At 38.8% G+C, this 25,986-nt stretch overlaps 5 protein-coding genes and 1 non-coding gene across 6 annotated transcripts; 5 read left to right on the forward strand and 1 right to left on the reverse strand.

The window, feature by feature from the left end:
* Nucleotides 1-1,196: 1,196 nt before the first annotated feature.
* LOC101308759 (E3 ubiquitin-protein ligase ORTHRUS 2-like) lies at nt 1,197-5,893 on the forward strand. Its single transcript, XM_004297436.1, has 10 exons — nt 1,197-1,631; nt 2,452-2,984; nt 3,125-3,250; nt 3,680-3,779; nt 3,871-3,932; nt 4,014-4,116; nt 4,326-4,470; nt 4,636-4,850; nt 5,076-5,387; nt 5,514-5,893. The coding sequence occupies exons 1-10, from the start codon at nt 1,197-1,199 to the stop codon at nt 5,766-5,768; spliced, it is 2,286 nt and encodes a 761-aa protein (XP_004297484.1). The 3' UTR covers nt 5,769-5,893.
* Nucleotides 5,894-7,139: 1,246 nt separating this feature from the next.
* On the reverse strand, nt 7,140-8,599 carry LOC101309048. The gene is made up of 2 exons (XR_184531.1): nt 8,580-8,599; nt 7,140-8,298 (listed from the first exon to the last, which is right to left on the reverse strand). It is a non-coding gene; the product is annotated as an uncharacterized LOC101309048 (transcript).
* A 2,704-nt stretch (nt 8,600-11,303) lies between these two features.
* Nucleotides 11,304-13,684, forward strand: LOC101308763 (F-box/FBD/LRR-repeat protein At1g13570-like). Its single transcript, XM_004298470.1, has 5 exons — nt 11,304-12,083; nt 12,203-12,355; nt 12,500-12,682; nt 12,839-13,021; nt 13,133-13,684. Exons 1-5 carry the CDS (start codon nt 11,304-11,306, stop codon nt 13,484-13,486), a joined length of 1,653 nt encoding a protein of 550 aa, XP_004298518.1. The 3' UTR covers nt 13,487-13,684.
* Nucleotides 13,685-17,035: 3,351 nt separating this feature from the next.
* On the forward strand, nt 17,036-18,309 carry LOC101309052. Its single transcript, XM_004298471.1, has 3 exons — nt 17,036-17,371; nt 17,464-17,625; nt 18,034-18,309. Exons 1-3 carry the CDS (start codon nt 17,036-17,038, stop codon nt 18,307-18,309), a joined length of 774 nt encoding a protein of 257 aa, XP_004298519.1.
* Nucleotides 18,310-19,562: 1,253 nt separating this feature from the next.
* On the forward strand, nt 19,563-21,340 carry LOC101309346 (F-box/FBD/LRR-repeat protein At1g13570-like). Its single transcript, XM_004298472.1, has 4 exons — nt 19,563-20,330; nt 20,439-20,591; nt 20,682-20,873; nt 20,987-21,340. Exons 1-4 carry the CDS (start codon nt 19,563-19,565, stop codon nt 21,338-21,340), a joined length of 1,467 nt encoding a protein of 488 aa, XP_004298520.1.
* A 1,553-nt stretch (nt 21,341-22,893) lies between these two features.
* On the forward strand, nt 22,894-24,964 carry LOC101309244 (mitochondrial import inner membrane translocase subunit tim-16-like). Its single transcript, XM_004297437.1, has 5 exons — nt 22,894-22,994; nt 23,742-23,810; nt 23,944-24,031; nt 24,210-24,340; nt 24,496-24,964. The coding sequence occupies exons 2-5, from the start codon at nt 23,808-23,810 to the stop codon at nt 24,619-24,621; spliced, it is 348 nt and encodes a 115-aa protein (XP_004297485.1). The 5' UTR covers nt 22,894-22,994; nt 23,742-23,807; the 3' UTR covers nt 24,622-24,964.
* Nucleotides 24,965-25,986: the final 1,022 nt, after the last annotated feature.

Here is a 25,986-nt window from a genome sequence, read left to right on the forward strand (position 1 = left end):
GTCTTCCTTTGTTTAAGAGAAAAGTTATGTCTATTAATGCAGATTATGGTGTAATGGTGTTGCTGATCTTTAGTCTTTACTTTCCACTGCTCATAGTGCAATGCTCATAAGAACATATCTTTGATGAAATAAAGCAAACCAGCATAACTGGGTCATGGCCTCCCGGAATTCTTCGATTTGGGGCAGGTGTCATATCTGAAGGTGGAGGGGAAGCCATTTGTGAGAGGGAACCATGCATGACTGTGGATTGTCAAAAGTGGTTTTTATTAATTTCCGGCTGTCTTGTCCTTCAGTCATAGTTGGTAAATCTCAGTCATAATGTCATATACCAGTAGCACAGCAGGCCCTGTGTTTCACAGTCTCATTAGTTGTTTTATGCACCTTTTAGTTTACCAGTTGGTAATGAAATACAATTTTCTTCTTTATTAATCTAAATTTCGATAATACCTATGTATAAATTTAAGCACTGTAATGCTATTTGAAAAAATAAAAAATAAAGAATGGCCATCAATCAAAACAAGTATTTGCTTATTGACCAAGATAACAATAATTCTCATTCCGTTGTCAAAATTCAAAATGGCGCAATATAGACTTTGTTATCTCAATATAGACTTTGTCATTTTAAGTGTCACATATTTCAAAATATCTAGATATTTCATTGACAATATACATTAATTTAATGGTTTCTGTCAATACGTACATACAATGTTTGAAAAAAATGGAACGTTCATTTACAATTTACTACGTAGTCTTTAAGCTTTGACTAAACCGAATGGCGCATCCTTTATTTTATATATTAAGTTGAGTTTTCAAGACAACCACCAATAAATCAACGAAATCCACCAAAATATATTCATAGGAAAATAGAAAACGTTTATTTATTTATATTCGGACGCAATAAGGAAAATAGAAATTAGGCGCGCGAAGGCGCGACTGCTTCGCCCCAAAAACGTTTGACGACGTGGACCAATCAGGTTTCGGACCCACAGAAACTACACGTACACCACTCCCTGTAAGATTAAAATAACCAGATTTTCAAAACCCACTCCGTTTTCTTTTTTAAAATACCCGCCGTGTTCAGACCATTTTCCCCAATCAACCAACCCACACTCTCCTCCTCTCTCTCTCTCTCTCACTCTCCGTCTTTCACTCCCTCGGCGCATTTTAGCCTCCTCCCCACTAACCTACGCCGCGCCATGGCGCACGTTATCCACCTCCCGTGCGACGGAGACGGCGTCTGCATGCTCTGCAAAACGACGCCGTCGGACGAGGACCGGCTCACCTGCAAGACCTGCGCCACGCCGTGGCACGTGAGCTGTCTCTCGTCCCGTCCCGAATCGCTCGCTTCCACTCTCCACTGGGAGTGCCCGGACTGTTCTTCACTCACCGGCGACACGCCGGCCGTGCAATCGGCAGTCTCCGGCGACCTGATAGCCGCGATCCGGGCGATCGAGGCCGATGCGGCGCTGACGGAGCAGCAGAAGGCGTGTAAGCGACAGGAGCTGATGAGCGGGAAGGCGCAGCAGGAGGAAGACGAAGGCTGCGCCGGCAGGAAGGGAGTAAACGACGGCGTTTTGGATGGGATTTTCAATTGCTCGTTCTGTATGCAACTACCGGAGCGACCTGTGACGGTTCGTAATGCTTCGTTAATTTAATTTAATTTACTTTCATTGGTTTATGAAATACTTATTTTTTTCTGGTAATTATTTGATGAAAATTAATTCCAGTTGATGAGGGTGGATGAATGATAGGGATTAGGGCTGGTCCAATTTGTGTTAGGTTCGGTTCAACTGCTTTCATTTCACTTTTTGTTTCTTTTTCTGAATTTTATTTTGTTTAAATTCAATTTTGAAAAAGAAAATCGTCTTTTATCAGATCACCTTGAATATTTTTGAATTTGATTCTACACAAATGTATGATCTCTTTGGTTTCCTGTTCATGCATTTTTGGGTTTCTTAGGATGAGTCCAAATTTGGAATTGATCAGTTAAGTTTATTACAATGACCCTATATTCTTGTTCAGCGTTTGTTCCTTCCATGATTGCATCTGAAAATGCTAGGAGGTTGGATTGTAATGCACTTTTTGTGTTGCTTTTCTTTGCTTTTGGTTCCCTCTTTTCCTGTATTTGAGGCCATGTGGTCCTATGCACTTACTTTGTTCCTCCTTTTATGACAATGCACCCTTGTTACTTTAATTAGTCGATCATCTATTTCTTTGTTGGCAATTTGAGTCTTCAATGCACCCTTGTTTTTATATGTGAGTTTGTGATTGGTATTGTATGAATTGACAATTGGTAGAGATATTTTGAGTGAGTGACATGATTGATGTTATTGTGTTCTGGATTTTAGCTATTTGCACCCTATTTTCGTACTTGTGTGTTCATATGAAACGTGGATTTATGTACAGATATAGATATATCAATAAGATACTGTTCCATTCTTTTGATTTCAGACACCATGTGGCCACAATTTCTGCTTGAAGTGCTTCCAGAAATGGGTTGGACAAGGAAAGCGTACTTGTGCAAAGTGTCGCCATGTCATCCCTTCCAAAATGGCAAGTCAACCCCGCATCAATTCTTCACTTGTAGTTGCCATACGTATGGCGAAGCTGTCAAAATCACATGTTACTGAGGGGCCTGCAAAGTTATACCACTTTGTTCGAAACCAAGACAGGCCTGACAAAGCTTTCACTACTGAGCGGGCGCAAAATTCAGGAAAATCTAATGCTGCAAGTGGCAAGATATTTGTCACAATTCCAGCTGATCATTTTGGTCCTATAACTGCTGAATATGATCCTGAGAGAAACCAAGGGGTGCTGGTTGGGGAATGCTGGGAGGATAGGCTTGAATGTCGACAGTGGGGTGCACACTTTCCCCATGTTGCTGGTATAGCTGGACAGTCTAACCATGGTGCACAGTCAGTTGTGCTTTCAGGAGGGTACCTTGATGATGAGGATCATGGAGAGTGGTTCTTATACACAGGAAGGTTTGCCATCAGATCCTCTACTTTCTTAGTGATTTCTATACCATTCCTAATAAAGCATCTCATATTGTGATGTGCTTATTTATTTTTAGTGGGTTTTCTTATTTAGTTTGCTGCCTTGTTTACATGGATCTGCATGGCAGTGGTGGAAGGGATTTGAGTGGGAATAAGCGAACAAACAAGGATCAGTCATTTGACCAGACATTTGAGAAATATAACAAGGCTCTCCAAGTTAGTTGCATGAAAGGGTATCCTTTACGGGTGGTAAGGTAAATATTAATGTTTGAACTTCTGTCTTTCTTTTGCTAGTCGCTGTCTCTCCATGTGGGGCTTTTTAGCATAATACTCTAATCTCATCTTATTGACCCTTGCTGTCTTTTATAGAAAGTTGCATTAGCATATTTAGTGCAGTGTTTGGTTTTCCTTTTAGGTTGCCTCAGTTTACACTATTGCAATCTACACTCTACCTTCAAATCCAGTGTTATTGAGATTGAAATTTGATTCGAGACAATCTTCACTTTGTATTGGAGATAGTTTGATTGATTATTTATGTATTGGGAGTTTGGCATGCCTAGAATTGCCACACAGAAAAAAGTGTGGTGGCTGGTACTTTTTGCTTCATTTAGCATAGATATCAATTTGTTGCATTCAAAAAAACGTTTTGAATTTGAATATCTTCTGTTCCATTTGTCAATTAGATCACACAAGGAGAAGCGCTCCTCATATGCCCCTGAGAAAGGGTTGCGGTATGATGGAATCTATAGAATTGAAAAGTGTTGGACAAAGGTGGGAATCCAGGTAATATCTGCTGTCCTAGGTTTTGGATGGGGCTTGATTGGTTTTCTTTGTTTGCTCAATAGATTTACTGATCATAGTTATACTTGATTAGGGGTTCAAGGTTTGCCGGTATCTTTTTGTTAGATGTGACAATGAACCTGCACCATGGACGAGGTTTGTTTCAGGCTTTTAGCTTCTCTTCTACTTTCCTTCGGTAATAGCACGTCGGTTTGATTTTTCCAACTTGAACTGCAGTGATCAACACGGAGACCGGCCTAGACCTTTACCTGCAATACCTGAGCTGAAGAAAGCTACAAGTATAATAGAGAGGAGAACAAGTCCATCATGGGACTTTGAGGTGAGCTACAAGTTTGAAGTAATATCCTACTCACGCTGAATGTCTGCTCTTTAGTTTTAAAAAGAAAAAATATGGGGAAAAAAGGAGAAAAAGAAAACAAGTTTGAAGTCTTTGGTTTGTCTTCAGTACTCGTTGGAGTTCGCTGCCTAGACCTAGCAAATAAATTTTGATTTTAAGTTAGTGAGCCTCCATTCTTGATTGTGATCTAGGAAAAAGATGGCTGCTGGAAGTGGAAAAAATCACCACCTATCAGTAAAAAAACTGTTCAGACGTTAGATCCTGATGATCGAAAGAGGTCAAGAAGAGGAAGGAGGAACGCAAGGGATATTACTGTCCGAGAGAGGCTCTTAAGAGGTCTCTCTCTCTCTCTCTCTCTCTATATATATATATATATATATTTAACAGAGTATGTAGAGTTGATTACTAGTTTACAGTGGTTCTACATTGTTTGATGACCAACATGTTTATTGGTGTGTAACATCACGCTTCATTTTAACATAGATATATCTTCGTCTGCAGAATTCAGCTGCCTTCTTTGCGGGGAGGTCATGACATTACCAATAACCACTCCTTGTGCGCATAATTTTTGCAAGTCGTGTTTAGAAGGCGCTTTTACGGGAAAGAGTTTGGTAAGAGAAAGAAACAGAGGGGGAAGAACCCTCCGAACCCAAAAGAATATAATGAGTTGCCCTTCTTGCCCCACTGATATCTCTGATTTTCTTCAAAATCCTCAGGTTTGTTACTTGTGCATATTTTGCTTTTATTTCATTCGGAAGATAATGTTACTGTTCTTTATTTTATCTGATTTGTATGGAGATAGGTAATCTAGCCTTGGTCTTCCTATGTTGTCTTCTTGGAAATCATAGAGACATCAACTAATGGAAATATTAGAAATTTCATGCAAATGATCCCTATAAACAGATGCAAATGATTTTTACATTGGCTTTTGGAATTGACAGGTGAACAGAGAGTTAATGGATGCGATTGTGTCACTTAAGTCACAGAAAGAAGAGGAAGAGAATGGGGATTCAGCTGAAGAAATGAGCCAAGATGTGGATAATTCTGACAACGAAATCACTGAAATTGTTGAAGATGCAGGTGTTAGAGAATACGCAGAGAATTCTCCTACAAAGTGCAACTCCGAAAGGAGTCCCAAACGACAGAAAGTTGATGCTGTGTTAGGATCACCAAAAACTGATGATGAGGATGTAAATGAAATTCACATCACCCGGACTAATGGCAGAGGCTCACCGGAAACCAATGATGAGGAGGTAAATGGAATTCATGTCACCCATGCTAATGGCAAAGGCTCACCGGAAACCAATGTTGAGGAGGTAAATGGAATTCATGTCACCCATGCTAATGGCAAAGGCTCACCGGAAACCAATGTTGAGGAGGTAAATGGAATTCATGTCACCCATGCTAATGGCAAAGGCTCACCGGAAACCAATGTTGAGGAGGTAAATGAAATTCCTGTCACCCATACAAATGGAACAGGCTCACCGGTTCCAGTTGCTAATTGCGGCAAGCAAGATGCTAGTCCAGGTGGTGTTAAAGCAATTACTAGAGAAAAGATGAAGGCCGAGGAAGTAGTAGGAGAAGATAATGGTTCCCCATCAAGTCCTCTCCTTGTGCAATCTGATTTTGAATGATGTAATTGTATTGCCAAGGACTTCTGTGAAGTTGAGGTGCTTTCGGTACACGAAACACAGTGTGATGCAGGGCTCATCTTCAAATGCCTGTGATAGTTATTGTTTCTTCATAAGTTATTAGTGTTTGCATATATTCCCTTGTAGTTCTTCAGATTCTAGTATTTCTTCTTCACCACCTATTACTGGGGTTGGTGCTATCGGGATTTTGAGTAAAGAAGAATGGTGTGGGTGCGCTACTTTATTTTGTTTATTGATACATGAGATTCGACCAAGTTGTTGTTTTTAGTCTCTTAGCTCGACATCCACCATAGAACAACTTTCATTGATGAAGTATTTAGTTCATGAAGCCATTAGGCCGTTCCTTAGAACCCAACCGCACATGTCTCGTTGTCAGAATTATCCACATCTTGGCTCATTTTTTCAGCTGAATCCCTATTCTCTCCTCTTCATTCTGTTAATAGCATGATCTATTTAGTGGTTTCCCCTCCAAGTATGGTCAACCAACAAGCAATTCTGATGCTGACTCTGATACTGGAGGAAAACATAATACAGCAGCTCAAGGTATAGATTTTACCTGAAAACGAACTCGGTATACTATTCCACAGCTCAAGGATGGAGACCTGTGGTCTTGAGGTGTACCCTGAAAAGCTATTGAATGACTCGACTTGAACCAGTTAGAGGATGACTTAACTTGCCAGTTCTTGAGTTTGAATGTGAAGATCCATAACAAAGCTTGCTTCAGGGGTTATCACTTGGAGAAACAAATTTTCTGGCATTGCTTCTATGCTATTATGAAACTGTTGAAACGATTTGACTCTGTCAATTCCCTCCCTTCTTAGGAAAGCTTTTAGTTTGCAACTCTGGACAAACTCTGCTTGTAGCATATATGTGAGTTGCTGCATATGGCATTAAACTTTTTCTCAGAGTTTCTATTGTCAATGGACAGATAATCAAAATGAAAGGGTGGTATGTGTGAAGAATATGGATCCAGAAGTTCTTCAATGTGCAACCAAGCTAAGGAATTCACTGGGAAGAGAAGTGGTGAAACTGAGGACTAGACATGTAACCAAACATCCAAGCGTGCCAGGAACCTGGAGGACAGACATTAAGTTTAGATGTACAGCATGTAATTTTGCAGTTTGGTGTGTTTCAAAGCAGCTTAATTCAGCATGCCAGAATCAGTGTGGCGCAAGCTAGTAACAAGCTGAGCAATCTTTGAAATATTACAGTTTTCTGTTTAACTGCGCAATCTTTTCCAAATTATGTTACAAGCTAGTTACCTTGTTCAATTTCTCTTTGAGATGATCAATGGCATGGGCACTGTCGGTTAGCTATAGCACATTATGACATTCATCAAACTCTCAAACTAATTGTGTGGGATTTACCATCTTTGCATAAATGTCTAAAGTTGAAACCTCAAGAAATTACTAGGTACAAAGTGAGAATAACCCAATATTTGAAGCTGTGGATTGTAACAAACTACTCTTCTTCTCATTGCAAAACCTCTGTGCCATCTTCTTCTACTAACTCTCTATCTATCTCTCTTGCTAACCAGTTGCTGCTCTCCATGGCTTTTCATCTTCTTCTACTGACTTCGCTTCCAATATCTACAAACAAGTGTCGCGGTTATTACACTGCCAGCAGACACCATAAGCAGCATATGCCAATGCTGTGCCCATGAGGATTTTGTTGGCCTTATCCTTGCTTCAGGTTCCAGAGGATATTGGCACAAGGGACAGAGGTGATTCTTCTCCAGCCATCCAACAATGCATGCTCTGTGATAAAGGTGTGAGCACGGAAAGCGAGTTATCACCCTCAATTGATCATCAGCTATCACCATCTGCTGATCAGCGTCAGAGTGATCAAGCTGCTCCAGACAAATGACGCACGGCGAAGCCTGTCTAATAACATCCTCTTCCAAATTCTCAAGTCTGAAATACTCCAAACTCTCAATAGATTCTTTGGTTGCAGGAATACTCGTGGGCTCATGTACATATCTCACCACAGATTCCCATGAATTCGAGTCAATTAGTCGATACACTGCCCAGCAAGTCAGCCATGATCCCAGCTAAAGGCGTTGCAGCTTCACCAAACAAGCACAAACTCACATCCACCACAATGACAGAAATAGGCACACCAGGGAGGGTCACATCAACAGCTTCAACTATTGTCCGAAGAATGTCTGGTTCTGGCTGCGCATACTTTGGGATGCCCAGGCTGGTAAGGTGTCGAGCCATGTAGTCCCTAAAGTTGTGCCTTCTGGATCTGATAAGCGAAAGATTGAAGTTAATTCCAACTTCATCAATGAGGATGGGTTCACCATCAAAAGTCACATATGTTGCAGCACCAAACCAACGGTGGCTGCCATGTCCGAATAGCTTGAAGAACCTTAATCTGATGGGGAACCATGAGAATAATCTCTTCGAATCTCTGTCTCAGGGAAGACAACATCTGAAGGTAACTCACATTGTATCGCTCTGCTGACGACCAAATTCCTCTCTGTCGAGAACATGCTTGTTCAACACCACAACTGATATGGACATTCCCGTTAGAACACAGTATCAGCAACAAATAGTACCAGCAATTCAATTCAGTGAGTAAAACTAACAATGCAGTATATCCCAGCAAGCAATTCAGTTGTAAACTTGACTTGAGAAACGAAAATTGAACAGCACAAGCCAATTTTATACCTAAAGACTCACAGAATCAACGACCCATCTATATTTTGACCCAGAAAGCAAGTATAATGAAATGAAGTGGCTCTAAATTGGAAGAAAAGAGGACCCATAATATGGCAATTGTTCAACATACCTTGAGCTTGGGTAGAGAGGAGGTCCGGAAGCGGCGTCCAACTATAGGCACAGGGAGGAAAATTTAGGGTTTGTTTTCAATTTGGGGCAACTATGGTGAGATATGTTTTCAACTGCTCTTCACTTCTACCTGTCCAGCACTAGTACAGTACAGTTGGTAAAAATTTGGCTTGTAGGGGTAGACTTGTTTACCTTATTTAACTCCCAAGCATATTTAACTTCCAAGGAAAGAATGAATTTGGCTTTAAAAAATTGGTAAGCTAAATGTGGGCTTTAGAAAGTGGTAAGGTAAAATAAATATTATTTCATTTAGTTTACTACCTCTCTCACAATTGCATCATTAAAAATTCACATTTAGTTTAGCTAAATGTGGGGATGACTAATTTGTCCTTGGACGTATGGATTTGTTTTGACCTGGTGTTTTAAGCAAGGTCTAAAAAATCGATAATATCGGCGAAATATCGCCGATATTTTCGTTTTTTAATGATCGCGATATATCTTTCACTTCCCCCTTCATTCTCGTCGAAAAATGCCGAAATATCGCGATATTTTGGAAATTTCACAGAAATCTCAGATCACGTGGCTTTTCTTTATCTGTCGGCCCAACAAATGCGCACCTCCTTCACGTGGCTTTGTCTCTATCGGTCAGAGATCCTTCTGAATCTCTGTCGGTCCCCATGCAGAAGCTGCCTTTTCTCTTTAGATGCTCCAATTGTCAGTTTGTCTTTGACTCTTTGTCCCCCACAGCCCCACTTGGCTTGTATTATATGTATATAAGACGTGATGGCCTAGCCTCCCTTTGGATATCCAATCATCAAAAAAAAATTAGATGTATAAACTTTACAGTAAAAATTTAAGAATTATCATTGGTTCAGCACTTCAGCACGTAGTTATTCACCTTAAATAACTAAAACTCACTATGATTAATGTTTATTCAAGATTTTTTTGTCAATTATAATAGATAATTGAGATAACAAACATCTCTCAAAGTTTCATTTAAAATTTCCATGTTTTTCTACTAATTTCCGTCAATTTTCTCATTTTTTTTCTGCAATCGATATTTCCTCGAAATTTCCATCGAAATATCCGTTTTTTGGACCGTCGAAATTTCCACGATCGGCGAAATTTTAGTCCTTGGTTTTAAGTGAAGTTTTTTGCACTGGTTTTCACCCGAATAACGCTCGGAGAAGGAGACAACCACGAGCACCATTTTTTAGGCAAGCTGACGGAAGGGCTGCTTACATCGGAGGTTGTAGAATTCTTAATTTGATCGCTTTTGATGTGGCTTAGTGGCTGTCTCTAGTTGAGGCGGCGTTTTGCGCCATGGACGCGTCTGAGTGGCGTGTTGTTGGTGTAGATCGAGTGACAACGGTGCAGATCCGACAACTTCATGGCGGGGTGTGAGTTGCGGCGCAAGGAGCAGTGAAGGAAGGAAGTGAAGACCTGGGCTGGACCAGCTTTGCTTGGGCTTAGGGTTTGACTTTTCTTGGTCTTTGGGCTCTAATTTTGGGCTAGGGTTTACTTTATTTCAATTCCAAGTATTTAGCTAGTCTATTTACAGTAAATCTTTGTTTAGAATGTGTGATTTTTTTAAGTATTAGTAATTAAATATTTCTTTGTTTAGAAATAAGTGAACAAAATTTTGTAACACGTGGTGCTAGCATGCCAAGTCCTTAACTTGCTCAAATGTTTCAAATGTTTGGCAAGAGAATATATGTATCCGTGTCATTCTAGCTTAAATATCAATGAATTTGTCATATGACCTTTTGTTTTGTCAAAAAAAAATTGCATCATTAAAAATTCATCACTGATCAGATTTTTTTTACTATCACGAAGTTCTCGACGTTTTGTCTTAAAATTTAGTTTATGGTAAGAGTTTTTTTAAAACCAAATCTCTAGATGGGTCTTTACAAAACCGTAAAGACTCTTCATCTCTCCCGCAGATTAGCTTATGTTGTGAGTCTTTATGAAAAGATGGTGTCTAGATTTTTACATTTGGTTTTGTGAGTGAAAATTATATCCCTCAAAAATTGAAAGTTACAATAATTTACTCTGTGTGGGATCATTCCCTTGTAAAATCTTGAAGTAAATGTCTAAATTTGTTGGGCTATTTATTTTTGGGAGAAAAAGTCGAAACCTTAAGAAATTACAAGGTGCAAAATGAGAATAACCCAATATTTAAACGGTGTAGATTCTTCTTCTCATTTGCAAAACCTCTGCGCCATCTTGTTCTACTGTTAACTCACCCAAAACCCAAATCTCTCTTATCTCTCTCTTGCTAAACTGTTGCTGCTCTCCATGGCTATTCATCTAGCCTGACCAACGACGAGTCGGTTAAACCCTGTATTGCGCTTCACAGTACTCTCCGTAAAGGATTATCTGGCTTTCTTTTCCATTTTTTTTGGCGAAAATTGAAGTGATTTGGTACGTATTTTCTTTCAGTTTCGTTGAAATTTACACTGTATTCGATTGATTACGCTGCATATTAGAGATTCTCTCAGTAATTTTGCTGTAATTATTTGACTCTGTGAAATTAGGCAAAATACGAAACCCTAAACCAGGCCCTTAATTTAGTTTAAAGAATTAGTTAGGAACATGAAGTTATGATTGAGAGGCTGTAGAGTTGAAATTTGGAGTTTTCTTTTTCTGTTTTAATTGGGAAAATGATGATTTGAGATTATAATGAGATATACTTAATGTGCCAGATGCAATTTGTTTAATGAGGATGGAGTTGGACAGAATAAGCAACTTACCAGGTGGTGTTATACAGAAGATTCTGTCGTATTTGCCGATCAGGGAGGCGGTGAGGACAAGTGTTTTGTCCAGCAACTGGAGGTGCAAATGGGCTATGCTTCCGCGTCTCGTGTTTGATGATCAACAAATCGGTGCAACCAGCAAGTCAAGGAGGAGGAAGACTACGTTTGTGAGCATTGTTGATCGTGTTCTGTTGCTTCAGATCGGCCCCATTGATGCTTTTGAGCTTGTTTATCGGAAGTTTATTGCTGCTAGTGATGTCGACAGATGGATTCTTCATCTGACGAGGAAATCTCTGAAAGAGTTCACGCTTGCAAAATTCCGGGGGTCTCGATATAATGTATCGTCGTGTTTGTTTTCTTGCCAAGAGTTGGTTCATTTGGATTTACACAATTGTTCAGTCAAGCCCCCTTCGGCGTTCAAAGGCTTCAGGAGATTGAAGAGTCTTCGTCTTGAGAATGTTGCCGTTGCCCAAGATGCGTTTGAAAAATTGATTGGTTACTGCCCCCTGCTTGAGAGACTGACTCTGATTGACTTAAATGGTATCACCCATCTCAAGATCGATGCACCTAATCTCAAATTCCTTGAAGTCCATGATACTTTTGAGGATGTTAAGGTTGACAATACCTTAAATCTGGTTGATGTTTCAATTGATTTTGGTGAAGCTTCTAGCCACTCTAGCAATTTGCTCAAGTATTTTGTTCAGCTACCACTTATGGAAAGGCTCACAATCAAGGGTTTCCTTTCAAAGGTGATGGACAGTGTTATTTCATATTATAATTATTTAGTCTAATGATCACTTACATGGACCTAAGAATCTGAGAATATTAATTTGCTATGTTGTTGATACTTAAATCCTTTTTGTTCCAGTGTGCTATTGGTGCCTCGGCAGAGGAGCTGCCTAAACCATATCAATGTCTTAAGTTCCTTTCTATAGGTATACGCTTGAATAATTTGGAGGAGATATTAGCTGCTTTATGCTTTCTGAGAAGCTCACCTGCTCTACAAGAACTCAAAATTTCAGTGAGTTTTAATCTGTTAAGCATGCTATTAATATCCTTATGTTGATTTTAAATGTCAGTATTCTTTAATTTAAATTGATGTTGTTTAGTGAGCCCTTACTCAGAAGATTGAGATCAATCTAATGCTGGTGACAACCTTGTGTAGGTTCACCAAGAAGGTGAGGCTACAGCTGGAGAAGCGACCAATTGGCTAAATGAAAACCATAATTGGGCATTCACCCAACTCCGACTTATGAAAGTGACTGCCTTCTCTGGTGTTAAAGCTGAAGTAGACTTCATCAAAATTCTTCTTTTGTGCTCTCCTGCTCTTGAAGAACTAGAAATTGTGGTTAGTTTTATCTTTTATGATATTAGAGCGTGCAATATAACTACTTAATTGAGTTGAAAACTTAAAGCAACTGTTATCTTATAAATTATAGCTTAAAGAACTGGGGTCTTTCAGAAGTTTTTAGATTCTGATGCTATTTACCTTTTTCTTGTGTAGGCACCTTTTGAAGATCAGGCTGTCTCAGGAGAAGTGAATTCTTGGTTAGATGCCAACCTGAACTGGGCATTCACCCAACTGCGACTTGTGAAAGTGACTTCCTTCTCTGGTGTGAAAGCTGAAGTAGACTTCATTAAGTTTCTGCTTTTAAGCTCTCCTGCTCTTCAAGAACTACAGATTTCGGTGAGTATTATTCTGTTGGAGCATTCAATATAATAGAGACATACATACATGTATGTATATCTACATTTTGTATTAAAGATTTCTGAAGCTATTGACCTTCATCTTCTACAGGCTCGCGATCAGGTAGTTCTCGGAGAAGCGAACCCTTGGTCAGATGACAACCAAAATTTTGTATTCACCCACCTACGAGTTGTGCAGTTAACAGGCATTCATGGAGTCAAACCTGAAGTAGATTTCATCAGATTTCTGCTTTCAAGTTCACCTGTGCTTGAGAGGATGACTATTCAGCCTACTTCTGCGGATTGTTCTTTGGAATTGTTGAAGAAATTGGTCCAGTTTAGGCGTGTGTCAGTGGATGCAGAGATAAGCTACTTGGATCCACTAAGTTCAGATTCTGATGAGAATTCTGACTTTGATTCTGATGATTATACTGATGATCTTGAGTCTGATTCAGATTCTGACTGAACTGTTTTGCTAGGACTAGTTAAGTCATGGGTTCTTGATAGGATTTCATAAATGGTTCTTGCGTTGGTACTTGAGGGTTAGTTCTGAGAATTAGCTGTAGTCTACACCCGTTATGGTTTTTGTTAGAAGTTAGCATATACAGTTTTCAGTAGGAGCCACACTGCCCACACAGCTTGCTTGCTAATGAGCGATCTTCATAATGCTGTAATGCGGAAAATGAGTGATCTCCTGGTGGAAGTATATTGCTTCATTTCATAGTTTATAATATTTCTGACTCATTTCTGGAAATCAGTTCATACCAATTCAAGACTAGCTAAAATATTATTGTTTATTATTTTACATTAATTGATTCATCTAACTAAGATGGACTTGAAAATAATAGCTGTGTTCAAGTATTACATCGACTCTCAGAAACATTTGTCCCTCTTCATCCGACTCGTGTGTGCAGGATTTTTGCTACTGCCTTGTTTATTGTCACCTTCACTAGTCAGGAATTGTGGTGGACACGGACACTGCTCTCTTCCTTCGGCGAGATTTAGCATGTCATAAGCCTCTAGAACTGGGATGAACAAGGATTTCCAGAGTAGATAATTATAGTAGGTCCAGTTGGATTGGCATGAGTTGAGGCGCCGGATGTTAAAGAAGGTTTGAGGATGATGATGAGCCGGCCGTTACAGGAGGAGGCGATATTTGTGACATCTCTAGTTGATGATGGGAATCTTCAGTCATGTTAATCAGTGTAATACCTTGGCAAGTTTAAGAAAAAAAAATTCAAGTAGGCAGTTCAGATTCCAATATCAGGATCATCTCAGAGTACTATAACCAAGTAGCTAGCTAACTTGACAAGCATAAGGTTAGATCTTGATGTAACTAAAAATGCTGGTACAGTAAAACTGTTGATGAGAGACAAAGAGAGAAGTTTTCACATACGTCCATGTTTCCTTGATTCTCTGCATTAGCTTCTGGAACTGGAATTGCTCGACCAGATCACGAGCTTTAACTTCTTCTTTTTTTGGAGCATCAGCACTAGGCTGCCGACTTAGACCTCTTTGCCTGTGCACAATAGATATGATTTTTTCACTATATGCAATCCAAAAACTGACGAAACTTTTTAAGCAATCCAAAAACTGATGAAATTGCAAATACAATGTGAGCTGAAATGTCAGATGTTTACTGATAGCACAAAAGAAAGCATCACTTGTCCAGAACAACATGGTAAAATCGACAGAAAGAAAAGCCAACAATCAAAGCAAAATGAAACTTCAAAGGATCAACTGATAGATTCAAATGAGGATACAAACTATTGTAGCGACATAACTAGCCAAGAAGGTAGCTGCTAGGCAGTTCTGACAAACTCCTCATTCTCCATGAAGATATGCAAATTGTTAGACTTCATCAAGAAATCGACTGCTTCTGCATTGAAGTCGACCAAAGCAGCCACCTTGATCAGCTCTGTGCTATCCCATAACACACTCAGATATTGCTTGACAGAAATAAGTAGCAAACTCAATGACACTCTTCTGCCCTCCAGACTTGTCCATTTTCTGACAAAAGTTCAAAACGTATGTTTCGGCTTCCTCCCACATTCAAAACTTATATACATTAGGCTTTGCGGACCATTACAAGCCCTCCCTGGATGCATGTAAGAATGTGAAAACATATGCTGTACCAAATGTTCATGTCCACTAATGTATATTTTCATTTTTATTTTCTACTTCAAGTAGGCAATAGCTGAGGATCCAGATGAATGGATGATGCTGTGCAATGGCACCAGATTGGTCCTCATAGCCTTTGGGCGCAACAATTCAATAACTCTCAAAAGTACCTCAAAGCTGCACTAGCCTGTTTTAAATAATGCAGTTATGCATGGTCAAATCTTGCGATTTCCAATCTCAGAATGCAGGGCTTGAACTCGTCTTCCTCAAGATTATGTGTACCCAAAATTAGAGTAGGTAGGTGTCTTTAGTGATGATTAGGGTAGTAAAGAGAGAAGACAAAGGAAGGTGTCTTGCGCTGCATACATGTTGAAAAGTGTAAACAAAGGAAGCTGAAACTGAAGATAGAAGACAAAACAACTTACTGAACACAACTTAAATAAGAAACCTGAAACAAACTTAGCTAAGAAAACTGCAGGAGTCCACTAGCTCCCCTATCAGAGTACTCCTCAAACATGCAGGAAAACCAAAGACTCATACAAAGCAAGAAATATAACTACTCCAACCACCAATTATCAAAAGGAACAATCTGAACAATAATATCTAGGCTACTGATCGATCGATTTCCTTATCATGCAAAGCTATCAGTGTCCGTACCAAATCGACAGTAATGCACGATACATACGATCAAAACATACACGAAGAACAAGGCGCAGATCGTAGGCCAGACGCATGTATAGCATTGTCTTCTATCTTTTTCCTCAACTAGGTAGTCTTCGCCAAGTCAAGCAATTGTTGACGAGTTAAGGGGCAAGGTCGATGGAGGGAACCAGTTCATCAGGAGACAAGCTTGCATTTTTTTTTTTTTTTTTTTTTTTTTTATGGAAGGAGACAAGCTTGCATTGATCGAAAAAAAGGAAGTTTGGACTAGAACTTAGCTGTGTTTGGGCCTAAGGTGTATGACAGGCCTACAAGCATTGTGCCTTTTCTTTAACCTCTCCACGTGTATATATAATTATATATAACCAAAGTATTATACCCTAACTTTTACAACTCGGCCAAACCCTAACCCCAAAGTGGCACTCGCAGAGCAACATCAATCCCGCCGGTAAGCTTCGTACTGATCTCGGTTAATGATCTAGATGTTCATGAACTCTATTGGTCAGCTATTTCAATTGATAATGATGAAGTTCATTCAGAAAGTTTTCTAACCTTTTATTGGAGGATTTCTTCACAATATATATTTTGTTGGGTCAAGAACTCAAGATTCACAGTATTAATTTGGTTGCAAGGTACTTTCGTTTTGCAGAAGTAAGATTTGCGAATCCAAATTCCATTGTTTTGTTGTATTCGATTGGTATTTTTTTTTTTTTATATGTCATTTTTCATGCAGTAGTGCTCCATTGTTCTGATGGAAAGAAAAGAAACCGAGAACAAAAAGAGAAAGAAGTTGGAGTTGGACAAATTAAGCAACTTACCAAGTGACGTTACAGAACAAATCCTATCATATTTGCCAATCAAAGAAGCCGTAAGGACCAGTGTTTTATCAAGCAATTGGAGGCACAAATGGGCTACTCTTCGGCGTCTTGTGTTTGATGATAGAACAGCTAACCGCAACATTAGTATTCAAAGAGTTATCGATCATGTTCTTTTACTTCACGAAGGTCCTATAGATACTTTCAAGTTTTCTACAAAAAATTATCTAGAGAATTGTGAATTTGATAGATGGATTCTTTATCTATCAAGATTCTCTGTCAAAGAGTTCATACTGGAAAGAAGGTCTTCCTTCAACAAATACAATATCTCATCCTATTTGTTTTCTTGTAAAGATCTGACTCACTTGGGGTTGAGAAATTGTTGGATAAATCCTCCTTCGAATGTCAAAGGCTTTGCAATGTTGAAGAACCTTGATATTCGAAATGTTCGTGTGGCAAAAGATGTGTTGGAAAAAATTATTGTTGGCTCTCCACTGCTGGAGAGAATGATTCTATGTGACTTAGTGAGTGTCGGCGTTCTCAAGGTTGATGCACCAAATCTCCAATTCCTTAAAGTTGTAGGTGTTTCTGAAGAAATTAAGCTTCAGAATGTCCCGAATCTTGTTGATGTTTCAATCGGCCAAACAAGAATCGACCACAATGAGGCTTCTAGAAGAAGTTGTAGCAAATTGCTCCAGTATTTTCTTAGCCTGCCTGGTATCCAAAGGCTCACTATTGAAGGTTGCCTTTTAGAGGTAATGGTTGGATTGTCTGGTTTCATACTTTCAATTGATTAACATTGTCATGGAAATTGACTTAATTGTTTTACATATGCATTTTTTTGCAGCAGTGTGATATTAATTCATTTCCCTTGCCGACGGAGCTGCCTGAATTGCTTTCATGTCTGAACTTTCTTTCTGTAAGCATGCGCTTGAATAGTTTGGACGACATTTTAGTTGCTACGCTTCTTCTGAGAAGCTCACCTGCTCTACAAGTTCTAGAAATAGAGGTGCGTACTTTCTTTACTTGGATTGGATAAATTGTGTAAGTTGTGGTTGATGCATGCAAGGAGTGAGCTGTTTTTTTTCTTTAGAATTTGAGTTAATATATGCGATGCCATTGACAACCTATTTCTAGGTTCGCCAAGAGAGCAAGTCCAATGCTAAAAAACAAGTAACCGATTGGTTAAATAACAATCGACTTATTTGGGAATTCACTAAACTACGACGTCTGAAAGTAACTGGCTTCTCTTGTGTTACTGGAGAAGTAAACTTTCTTGACTATCTGTTTTCAAGCTTCCCTGCTCTTCAAGAACTAGAAATTTCGGTGAGTTTCATTTTATTGCACGCAATGTATTCTCATGTTGAAATAAAATCAAAATGTCAAGTAACTCGATCTATGTTTATAATATTCGTAGTTTAGAGACAACAACAAAATGGGGAAGAGATTAAAAGCTGCAGCTGGGGGAGATTATAACAATCGAAAATGCACATTCAACCAGCTGAGAATTATGAAAGTAACCAACTGTAGTGGTGTGAAAGCTGAAGCAGCTTATATCAAATTTTTGCTTTCAAGTTCACATGTGCTCAACACGATGATTCTTCAGCCTGTTTCTGCCGGAATTTCTTGGGAACTAGTTGAGTTGATGATATGGTTCAATCGCTTTTCGGCGCATGCCGAGTTAAAGTCTTGAAGCCATTATGTCCATTGAGCAAGTCTTCTAATGACTCATATACTGCGTTCCGGTACCTCTCCACCAATGAGCCCTACTCTGACGACTCGTCCAACTCTGATCACTTCTCTGATTCTGATGAATCCCTTGATTCTGAAGACCCTTCTGATGACTCTCATGATGACGACTGAACCTTGTGGCTTGGAATGGTGATTGTCTGAATACAATGGTTTTTATGCGCCTAAATAGCTAATAGAAAGTTTTTTTCCCTTCAGTTTTTTATTTTTTATTTTATTTTTGAGAAACTATCCTAGACATGCAGTTTCTGGTCTAATGTCTTTTTACTTGTACACAGTTCGCTTGCTTAACTATTTAACACCGATCTGTCAAATTAGTGATGTTTCAATTCATCCTATTCTCCTCAAACATGCATACACAAAGTATAGTATAAGGAGATATTGATGTTAGAAATTAGATGGGAGCATAGAAACTCGAATGAACGTACACATTTGACTTCATGTTTTCCAAATCGACAAAAATGCCTTACAAACACATCTGATTTAGGCTAAAAGAATATTCAAAATGAGAGAATCGATGTACGTACTTAAATAGGTTTCGTGGTTATCACGTGAATCCATGATATACCAACACAAAGAGGAAGAATGGAGCTAGAAGAAAATATGATCAGATACTCCCACCGGGTATAGGGATATTCTTTTCTGAAAATAGAATAGAAAAAGTTTTTGAAGAGAAAATAAATAAAAATAGTAATAATAACAATTAAGCTGTGTGGATGACCAGGCCTAAACCGTATCGTAGGCCCAGTTGTATGTCTCTCAGGCAGAAGACGGCCGGCGTGTATATACAAAACCCTAGCTAGCCCACTTCTTCCCTACATCGCATTCGTAGTGAGATTTTGGAGAAGAATATCGAGCTGGCTCCGTCTTCTTCAACTTGGTATGTTCTAGTATATAGCAAAGTTGAGAAGTATTCTATGTTTCTGATGATTTTCTGTGCAAAATTACATGTTCTTATTTTGTTCATGTTGAGCCTCTTCCCATCAAGTGCTTGATTCTCTTCCCAAGATTACTTTACTTTCTTGATTTTCAGACAGAGATCGAAGTTCTGATTCTTAACACAGAACACACCATTGTACGCTTTATATCGTTGAATTAATGACTGTTTCTTCTATTTATTACTTAGCTTGATATCATTGATCCTTTGAATCGAAGACAACCCTAATCCTCTTTGAAACAGGAAAACAGGAAAAGAAGATGGCGTTGGACAGGATAAGCAACTTCGAAATTGATATTACAAAGAAAATTTTCTCATATTTGTCCATCAAGGAGGCAGCAAGGACCAGTGTTGTATCGAAAAACTGGAGGCACAAATGGACTGTGCTTCCATGTCTTGTGTTTGATGATGAAAATGGCTTCTCCACTGAGATAATCATATCTGATGTTCTTCTATATCATAGTGGCTCAATAGACAGTTTCAAGCTTTCCAGTCGAAAAAATCTCCACGATGGTTATATTGAGCAATGGCTCCAAAATCTATCAATAAACTCTATCAAAGAGATTATAGTGAAAAAAAGGGATAGGTACTCATCATCCTATAGAATCTCCTCCCATTTGTATTCTTGTCGAGAATTGACTCATTTAGAGTTGTACAATTGTTCGCTGAAACCCCCATTGAAACCCCCATCGACATCAAAAGGCTTTGAGATGTTGAAGAGCCTTCGTATTCGAAGAGTTATTGTAGCCCGGGATGTGTTAGAAGAAGTGATTTCTCACTGTCCTCAGCTTGAGAAGATAAGTTTATGCAACTTACGTGGTATGGAAAATCTAAAGATTGATGCACCCAATGTCCAATTTCTTGAACTTCGAGATGGTTTTGACGATGTTGTACTTGAGAATACCCTAGATCTTGTTGATGTTTCGATTAACCGAAAACGGGGTTCTACCGATTCTAGCACATTGCTCAAGTTTTTCTTGAATCTTCCTAGTATTGAGAGGCTCACACTCGAGGATAGTTTCTTAGAGGTAACGGATTATATGATTTCATACTGTCCTCTTTAAACATGAGATTTCAAGCACATTCATTGATTTTGTTGCGTTCAATGCTCGTTTTTTGTTTTTTTTTTGCTCTAGTGTGCTAATGGTTCGTTGCCGGAGAAGTTACCTGATCCAATTCTAGCCCTAAAATTTCTTTCTATAAGCATACGCTTGAATAATCTGGAGGATATTTCAACCGCTATGTGCCTTCTGAGGAGCTCACCTGCTCTACAAGAATTAGAAATTTCGGTGAGTTATAATTGTTGCTATATATAACTGATCTTGATTGAATGCAGAAGTTTGAGACTAATGTAATCCAATTGACGACCTTTTTATTAGGTTAACAAAGACCGAAATGTGGCTGATGATACCGAAGAAGCAACCTGCAATTGGTTAAATAACAAGCAGAATCGCGCAGTCACTCAACTGCGAGTTTTGAAAGTAACAGGCTTCTCATGTGTCAAAGCCGAACTGGACTTCATCGTATTTCTGCTTTCAAGCTCCCCTGCTCTTCAACAACTAGAAATTTCGGTGAGTTTAATGCATGCGGTTCACTTAGCATTATTGGAGTTTAATTCTAACAGAACTGTAGTTGAAAAAAGTTTTAGATTCCGATGCTATTTATTGACTTTGACATTGTGTAGTTTGCGCGGAAAGTTGTTGAAGCTGAGAACTATTCTTGGTTATTTGATAATCAGAACAATATTGGTGCATTCATGCAACTGCGACTTGTGAAAGTAACTAGATTATCTGGTAACAAAGCTGAAGTAAATTTCATCAGATTTGTTCTATATAGTACTTCACCTATGCTTGAGAAGCTGACTCTTCAACCTGCTGCTTCTGCCAAAGCACTTTGGGAATTATTTAAAATGTTAGGCGAGTTCATCAACCGCGTCTCAGAACCTGCAGACTTGGAGTTCTTGGACCCATCAATTCGTGGGCATGAGTCTGATAACTCGTCTTCTTCCGATTCCGATGATGATACGGATTGGTGGTAATGCTGATATATGGCTAGCTAGGTGTGATTTACACATCATGATAATTATAGTTCTGTTACATGCAGAACTATGTATACAGGAGCTTATAGAAGATGATACTTCCTTTCCCATTTTCTAATAGATGTGTGCTTGTTAATGCCTCGTGTTATATATATGCTACTGCTGTTACTCATTACTGTAATCTAGCTCCTCCAGTCCTCCATGAATGTTCTATAAATTGTTCTCTTTTTTTTTTTGGGTCAATATATTGATCATAACTGTCGCATTACCCAATTAATCATAAGATTAGTAATGCAGCTGCTTTGGTATGCTATGTCTTACTCTAACCATTCATCAGCTAACTCGGCTCCAAATGTATGATTGTACAAACGATTAAACTTATATATAGTTCTGGAATAAAAGAAGAAAACGAAGAACATGATCATGAAGTTGTTTAAGCTGTGCACATAGTGAACAATCAAATTAGTTGCACAAAGATACTCACTGATGAATAATAACCCTATCTTTTACTATTTAAATTTGAGCATACAATATTATTAGAAGGACAAGTCTGAAGTCCCGAAGCTGGTACTTCTCTTAATAAGAGATATAGTAGCTTCAAGAGACGGAAAACCCTAATCGTCTCAGCTACATGATCGAGCCCTCTATATAAATTCCTTGACCTTGTAATGCATGCCCAACCAAAGAGCACTAGGTCGTTGACAGTCCTTGAACATCCAGAGAGTGACCACCTCACCCACCTTGAGATTCTCCTTCTCCACAACCTTTCTCCAACCCGACGTTAATTCCAGGTGCCCATCTTCACACCTCTTCAGTTTCAGCTCACACACTTTGAGTGACGGTCTGTAAAACCATACAGGTATTTCACGACGATTGCATGGAATACTGTAAGACCATGACTGCGGTAGAGCTAGATTATCACTCTCTATGTCCGATACCGAAAACGGAGGCAAGTCTCCGATGACTTCCACTTCTTTCACACCAGCCTTTGGCCATTTAGCGACGAACTTTTCGATCATGAACTCCATCTTAATGAGTTGATTCCAAGATTAATTGATCGATTTAGAACGGGTACGTAGGTTGGTAATTGTTACGTACACCGTGTGTGCTCCAATACTCTCCTATATATAGCATTACCGGTACTTCAAAACTGGAAACTTGTATATGTACCTCCTGATTTCTTTAGGATAATCATTATATTATCGAGAAAAAAAAATTCCAAAATCATTAGCCTTTTACTTTCAAGTTACCTAATACGAAGTATTTGTTTTGTTTACTTACCCGATTTCAAATCTTCAATACTGGAAATAACTAGAGATCTCAATGTATAGGAGCTAGCAGTATCTAGGTAAAAAATAGGTAACATTAGGAATTTAGGATCACCTTGTCCTCCATACTCAAGTATTTATTTTTCTTCTTAAAAAAAGAAGAAAAAATTTAGAAAATAAAACAAAGTAAATAAAAAGAGGACTGACTCCTCCCCCAAGCAAAGCCCAACCCAAATTGTAGGCCCAGTTCAGATTTATAAATCTGTCGTCTTCTCAAAGGCAAGAGACCTTTCGCTGCTCTTTATTCCTCTCTCTCTGTTTCTGAAACCCTAAACCCCCATTTTCTACGATCACAACCTCAAACCTTTCATTGCCCAATTCCATCTGTAAGTAACTCTATCTCCATCTCTATGTAACTCACCTTTACATGGCAATTGGGTTTTAATTCTGTTTTTCCCAACTGGGTCCTTTATGGTGTTAATGACTTGTTCATATTGAGGGATTAGGTTCTTGTATTACCATGGAATTTCAGCTTTTTGTTCATTTTTTCCCAAAGTTTTCGTCTTTATATTCATCTGATTGAAAAGCTTGATTCTTTATAGCTGTTCTTCATATATGAGTGCCTAAGTCTTTGATTGAGAATGTATAATTAGAGACAAATTGATTATTTACTTGGGACCAAAACTGGCTTAAACAGCTAATGAGCCAAATTAGATGAGCTATGTGAGATATGGTTTTCAATTCATGTGTGTTTTGGTCTCTCAACTGGGGTTGTTGATTCAAAGTACATAAATTTGGTGTGTTGGGTTAAGGCCTATATGTCATTTCATCAAGGAATGGCAGCCCCAGTATTTCAATCTACCTATGTTTTGTCGGAATAAAACAAGCCCGCTAGCTTCTGTAGATTATTAACTAGGGGTTTCACTTCAAATGACTTTTTTTATCAGATGGAATAAATTTTCAGCTAATATGATTTAGATAATGAGGATTCTGAATAGAATGCTTGTTTGTTGTATTGTTTTTGTTTTTGTTTTTGCACTTCCCTGTATGATTGTATCTTCAATCTAGAAGGCATACACTGAACATCGTGCTTTGAAGAGAAAACATCTTACATGATCATTGTGCTACTGTAGGTTGCTTGGATCTTGACGTAGTTGTCTTGTTACTGTATTTCCTGGGTTTGATTGGCTTCTTCAGTGATGGTAAGTATACTAAATATTTCCTGCTTCATAGAGTTGATCGGTTCTAATTCAGCTTCAGGCCATCAGACTTGGCCTCTTATGTTTGAATATGTAGTTATGAACTGTGAGGGCTAACTTGTTATTTTGCATACAGGCTGCAAAGCTTCTTGCCAATTTGCTTGTGGTTGGCTCAGGGGTGTTGGCCAGGGCTTTTGTTCAAGCATACCGCCAGGCACTGACGAGTATGTTTTCTGTGAAATCCCAAACTTAGAGCTACAGATTTCATATATAGTCTAGTGATCTCTTAAAATTCATAGTTTGTACATATCCCCCATGCTCAGTTGTTTATTTTCTTGCTTTATTGTCAATGTCCTATCACCATATGAGATTTGAGATTTATTTTGAAATAACTGAATGCAGATGCCTCAAAGACTGGCGTTGCTCATGAAGCAACACAGAGTCTTAGGAGAGCAAGCAAAACTATGGCTGAAGGAGAGGCAAGGCAGGTATTAGGTGTCACAGAGCATGCATCATGGGAGGAGATTGTGCAGGTTTGCGAAAACTATCTTTCTTCTTTTTTTTCTTTTTTTTTTTTCCCTTCATTCTGTTGGTCTCCCTGAAAATAGATGTTAGCATAAAATGATTCATTGATTTATTTTGGAAATGTTTCTTAATCATTGATTGTTGAAACAATTTCTTTCTGAAGCGATATGACAACATGTTCGAGAGGAATGCCAAAAGCGGAAGCTTCTATCTCCAGTCAAAGGTCCATCGAGCTAAAGAATGCTTAGAAGGCGTTTACAGAAAGAAGGTTGAGGGTGGGGATATATGATGCACAACTTTCACTTTCTAAATTCTGCCCGGAGTTCATGTTAGTGAAACCTGCGAACTGCAAGAGTCATGGCAGAGTACTATCGTGCTGTTGCCTGGTGCTCGTATCTGCTCATCTGGTAGCGTGGAACACTGGAATCAACAGTTATGCCACTACTTGTATTGTAGTTACATTGGTTTCTATTCATATTGAAGATAAATAACATGACGAGATCCACTTTTTTTCTTCACTTCATATTCCTACTATTGTTCATTTCTTGTCTATTGACAGCTGCTTCTGTATGATATATTGCGCCTTACTCTACTTTTTATATCAAAGCCTGCGGGTTATACCTTTAGTTTACATATTCTTGTCTACGTCCGTTACTCTTCCTCCACTGTATGCATCTGATGTATCTGTGTGTGACAGATAGTTTCCACAAAGTCCACATCACTTCACTTCTTTGTTATGATGTATTGCGCCTTCCATTTATAGCAAAAGCCTGCGGGTCATATATTTTCACATTCTTGTTGGTATGATACTCTTTCCTGCACCATACGGTTTCCAAATAAGTTCATGTAATTCCTCAGTGTTACAATAAGATCACAGCTATGGGTTATATATAAATTAACCTGATTATAGCGGGCTTGGTTACACTTCGGTCATGACCCAGATTAGCAAAGATGGACTGCTACAGGGAGATTAAGGGTGTGGAACACCTGCAGGACAGGGACTAATACTAACAAGCGGCAGTGAATGTGAATTTAGCCGAAAAGATTGAAGATTTTGGGAGCCGACAAATGTGGTTGATTAAGGTCATCTATGATATGAAAGGGAGCGCAGAAGGCTATCCAGTAGAGGCCAAAAGGTCAATAGTTTATGCTTGATATATGATGATTCCTACCTCGCACTTGGCGTGGAGACTGGAACACAAGTCAACACCCTGTCGATTTCTGGCGGCTACTCTTTGCCACCGCCACTAAGCTAACATCTCGTCTGTATTACATTCAAACTTGAACTCTAATTTTCATGAATGATGCTGTGTCATGTTGATCATATTGATCATACTACCGGCCATTTGACATTGTATAACATTTCTAAAAAGACAGGTTTCAACTCTGTATCACTTAGCTATCACTTAGTTGAGTATCAGGAACCATTTCAAGCGCGAATAGTTCGATGGTTGGGACATTTTATCAGAAAATGGATTTCGGAATGCCTTGGTATACAGTCTCTATCATATTATCCCCTTGGACCTTAGTTAGTTTGATATCCCCAAAAGACACGATCAACTTGTCTCAGTAACCAAAATGTATCAGTCTTTACGAGAATCAAAATCTCAAGCTCTTCCCAATAGTAGTGGACGTCCTATTTTTCCAAGAATAC

The sequence above is a fragment of the Fragaria vesca genome, linkage group LG4 (assembly GCF_000184155.1).
Source record: "Fragaria vesca subsp. vesca linkage group LG4, FraVesHawaii_1.0, whole genome shotgun sequence".
NCBI lineage: Eukaryota > Viridiplantae > Streptophyta > Magnoliopsida > Rosales > Rosaceae > Fragaria > Fragaria vesca.

Bases quoted from the DNA above. Each gene is read 5' to 3' on its own strand.
- LOC101308759 (XM_004297436.1), top strand. From the start codon at position 1,197: ATGGCGCACGTTATCCACCTCCCGTGCGACGGAGACGGCGTCTGCATG. The intron at 2,985-3,124 runs GTTTGCCATCAG...TCTGCATGGCAG, and splicing joins TGGTTCTTATACACAGGAAG to TGGTGGAAGGGATTTGAGTG. The intron at 4,851-5,075 runs GTTTGTTACTTG...TGGAATTGACAG, and splicing joins ATTTTCTTCAAAATCCTCAG to GTGAACAGAGAGTTAATGGA.
- LOC101308763 (XM_004298470.1), top strand. From the start codon at position 11,304: ATGGAGTTGGACAGAATAAGCAACTTACCAGGTGGTGTTATACAGAAG. The intron at 12,084-12,202 runs GTGATGGACAGT...TTTTTGTTCCAG, and splicing joins TCAAGGGTTTCCTTTCAAAG to TGTGCTATTGGTGCCTCGGC. The intron at 12,683-12,838 runs GTTAGTTTTATC...TTTCTTGTGTAG, and splicing joins TTGAAGAACTAGAAATTGTG to GCACCTTTTGAAGATCAGGC.
- LOC101309052 (XM_004298471.1), top strand. From the start codon at position 17,036: ATGTTGAAGAACCTTGATATTCGAAATGTTCGTGTGGCAAAAGATGTG. The intron at 17,372-17,463 runs GTAATGGTTGGA...ATTTTTTTGCAG, and splicing joins TTGAAGGTTGCCTTTTAGAG to CAGTGTGATATTAATTCATT. The intron at 17,626-18,033 runs GTGCGTACTTTC...TAATATTCGTAG, and splicing joins TACAAGTTCTAGAAATAGAG to TTTAGAGACAACAACAAAAT.
- LOC101309346 (XM_004298472.1), top strand. From the start codon at position 19,563: ATGGCGTTGGACAGGATAAGCAACTTCGAAATTGATATTACAAAGAAA. The intron at 20,331-20,438 runs GTAACGGATTAT...TTTTTGCTCTAG, and splicing joins TCGAGGATAGTTTCTTAGAG to TGTGCTAATGGTTCGTTGCC. The intron at 20,592-20,681 runs GTGAGTTATAAT...CCTTTTTATTAG, and splicing joins TACAAGAATTAGAAATTTCG to GTTAACAAAGACCGAAATGT.
- LOC101309244 (XM_004297437.1), top strand. The intron at 24,032-24,209 runs GTATGTTTTCTG...AACTGAATGCAG, and splicing joins ATACCGCCAGGCACTGACGA to ATGCCTCAAAGACTGGCGTT. The intron at 24,341-24,495 runs GTTTGCGAAAAC...TTCTTTCTGAAG, and splicing joins CATGGGAGGAGATTGTGCAG to CGATATGACAACATGTTCGA.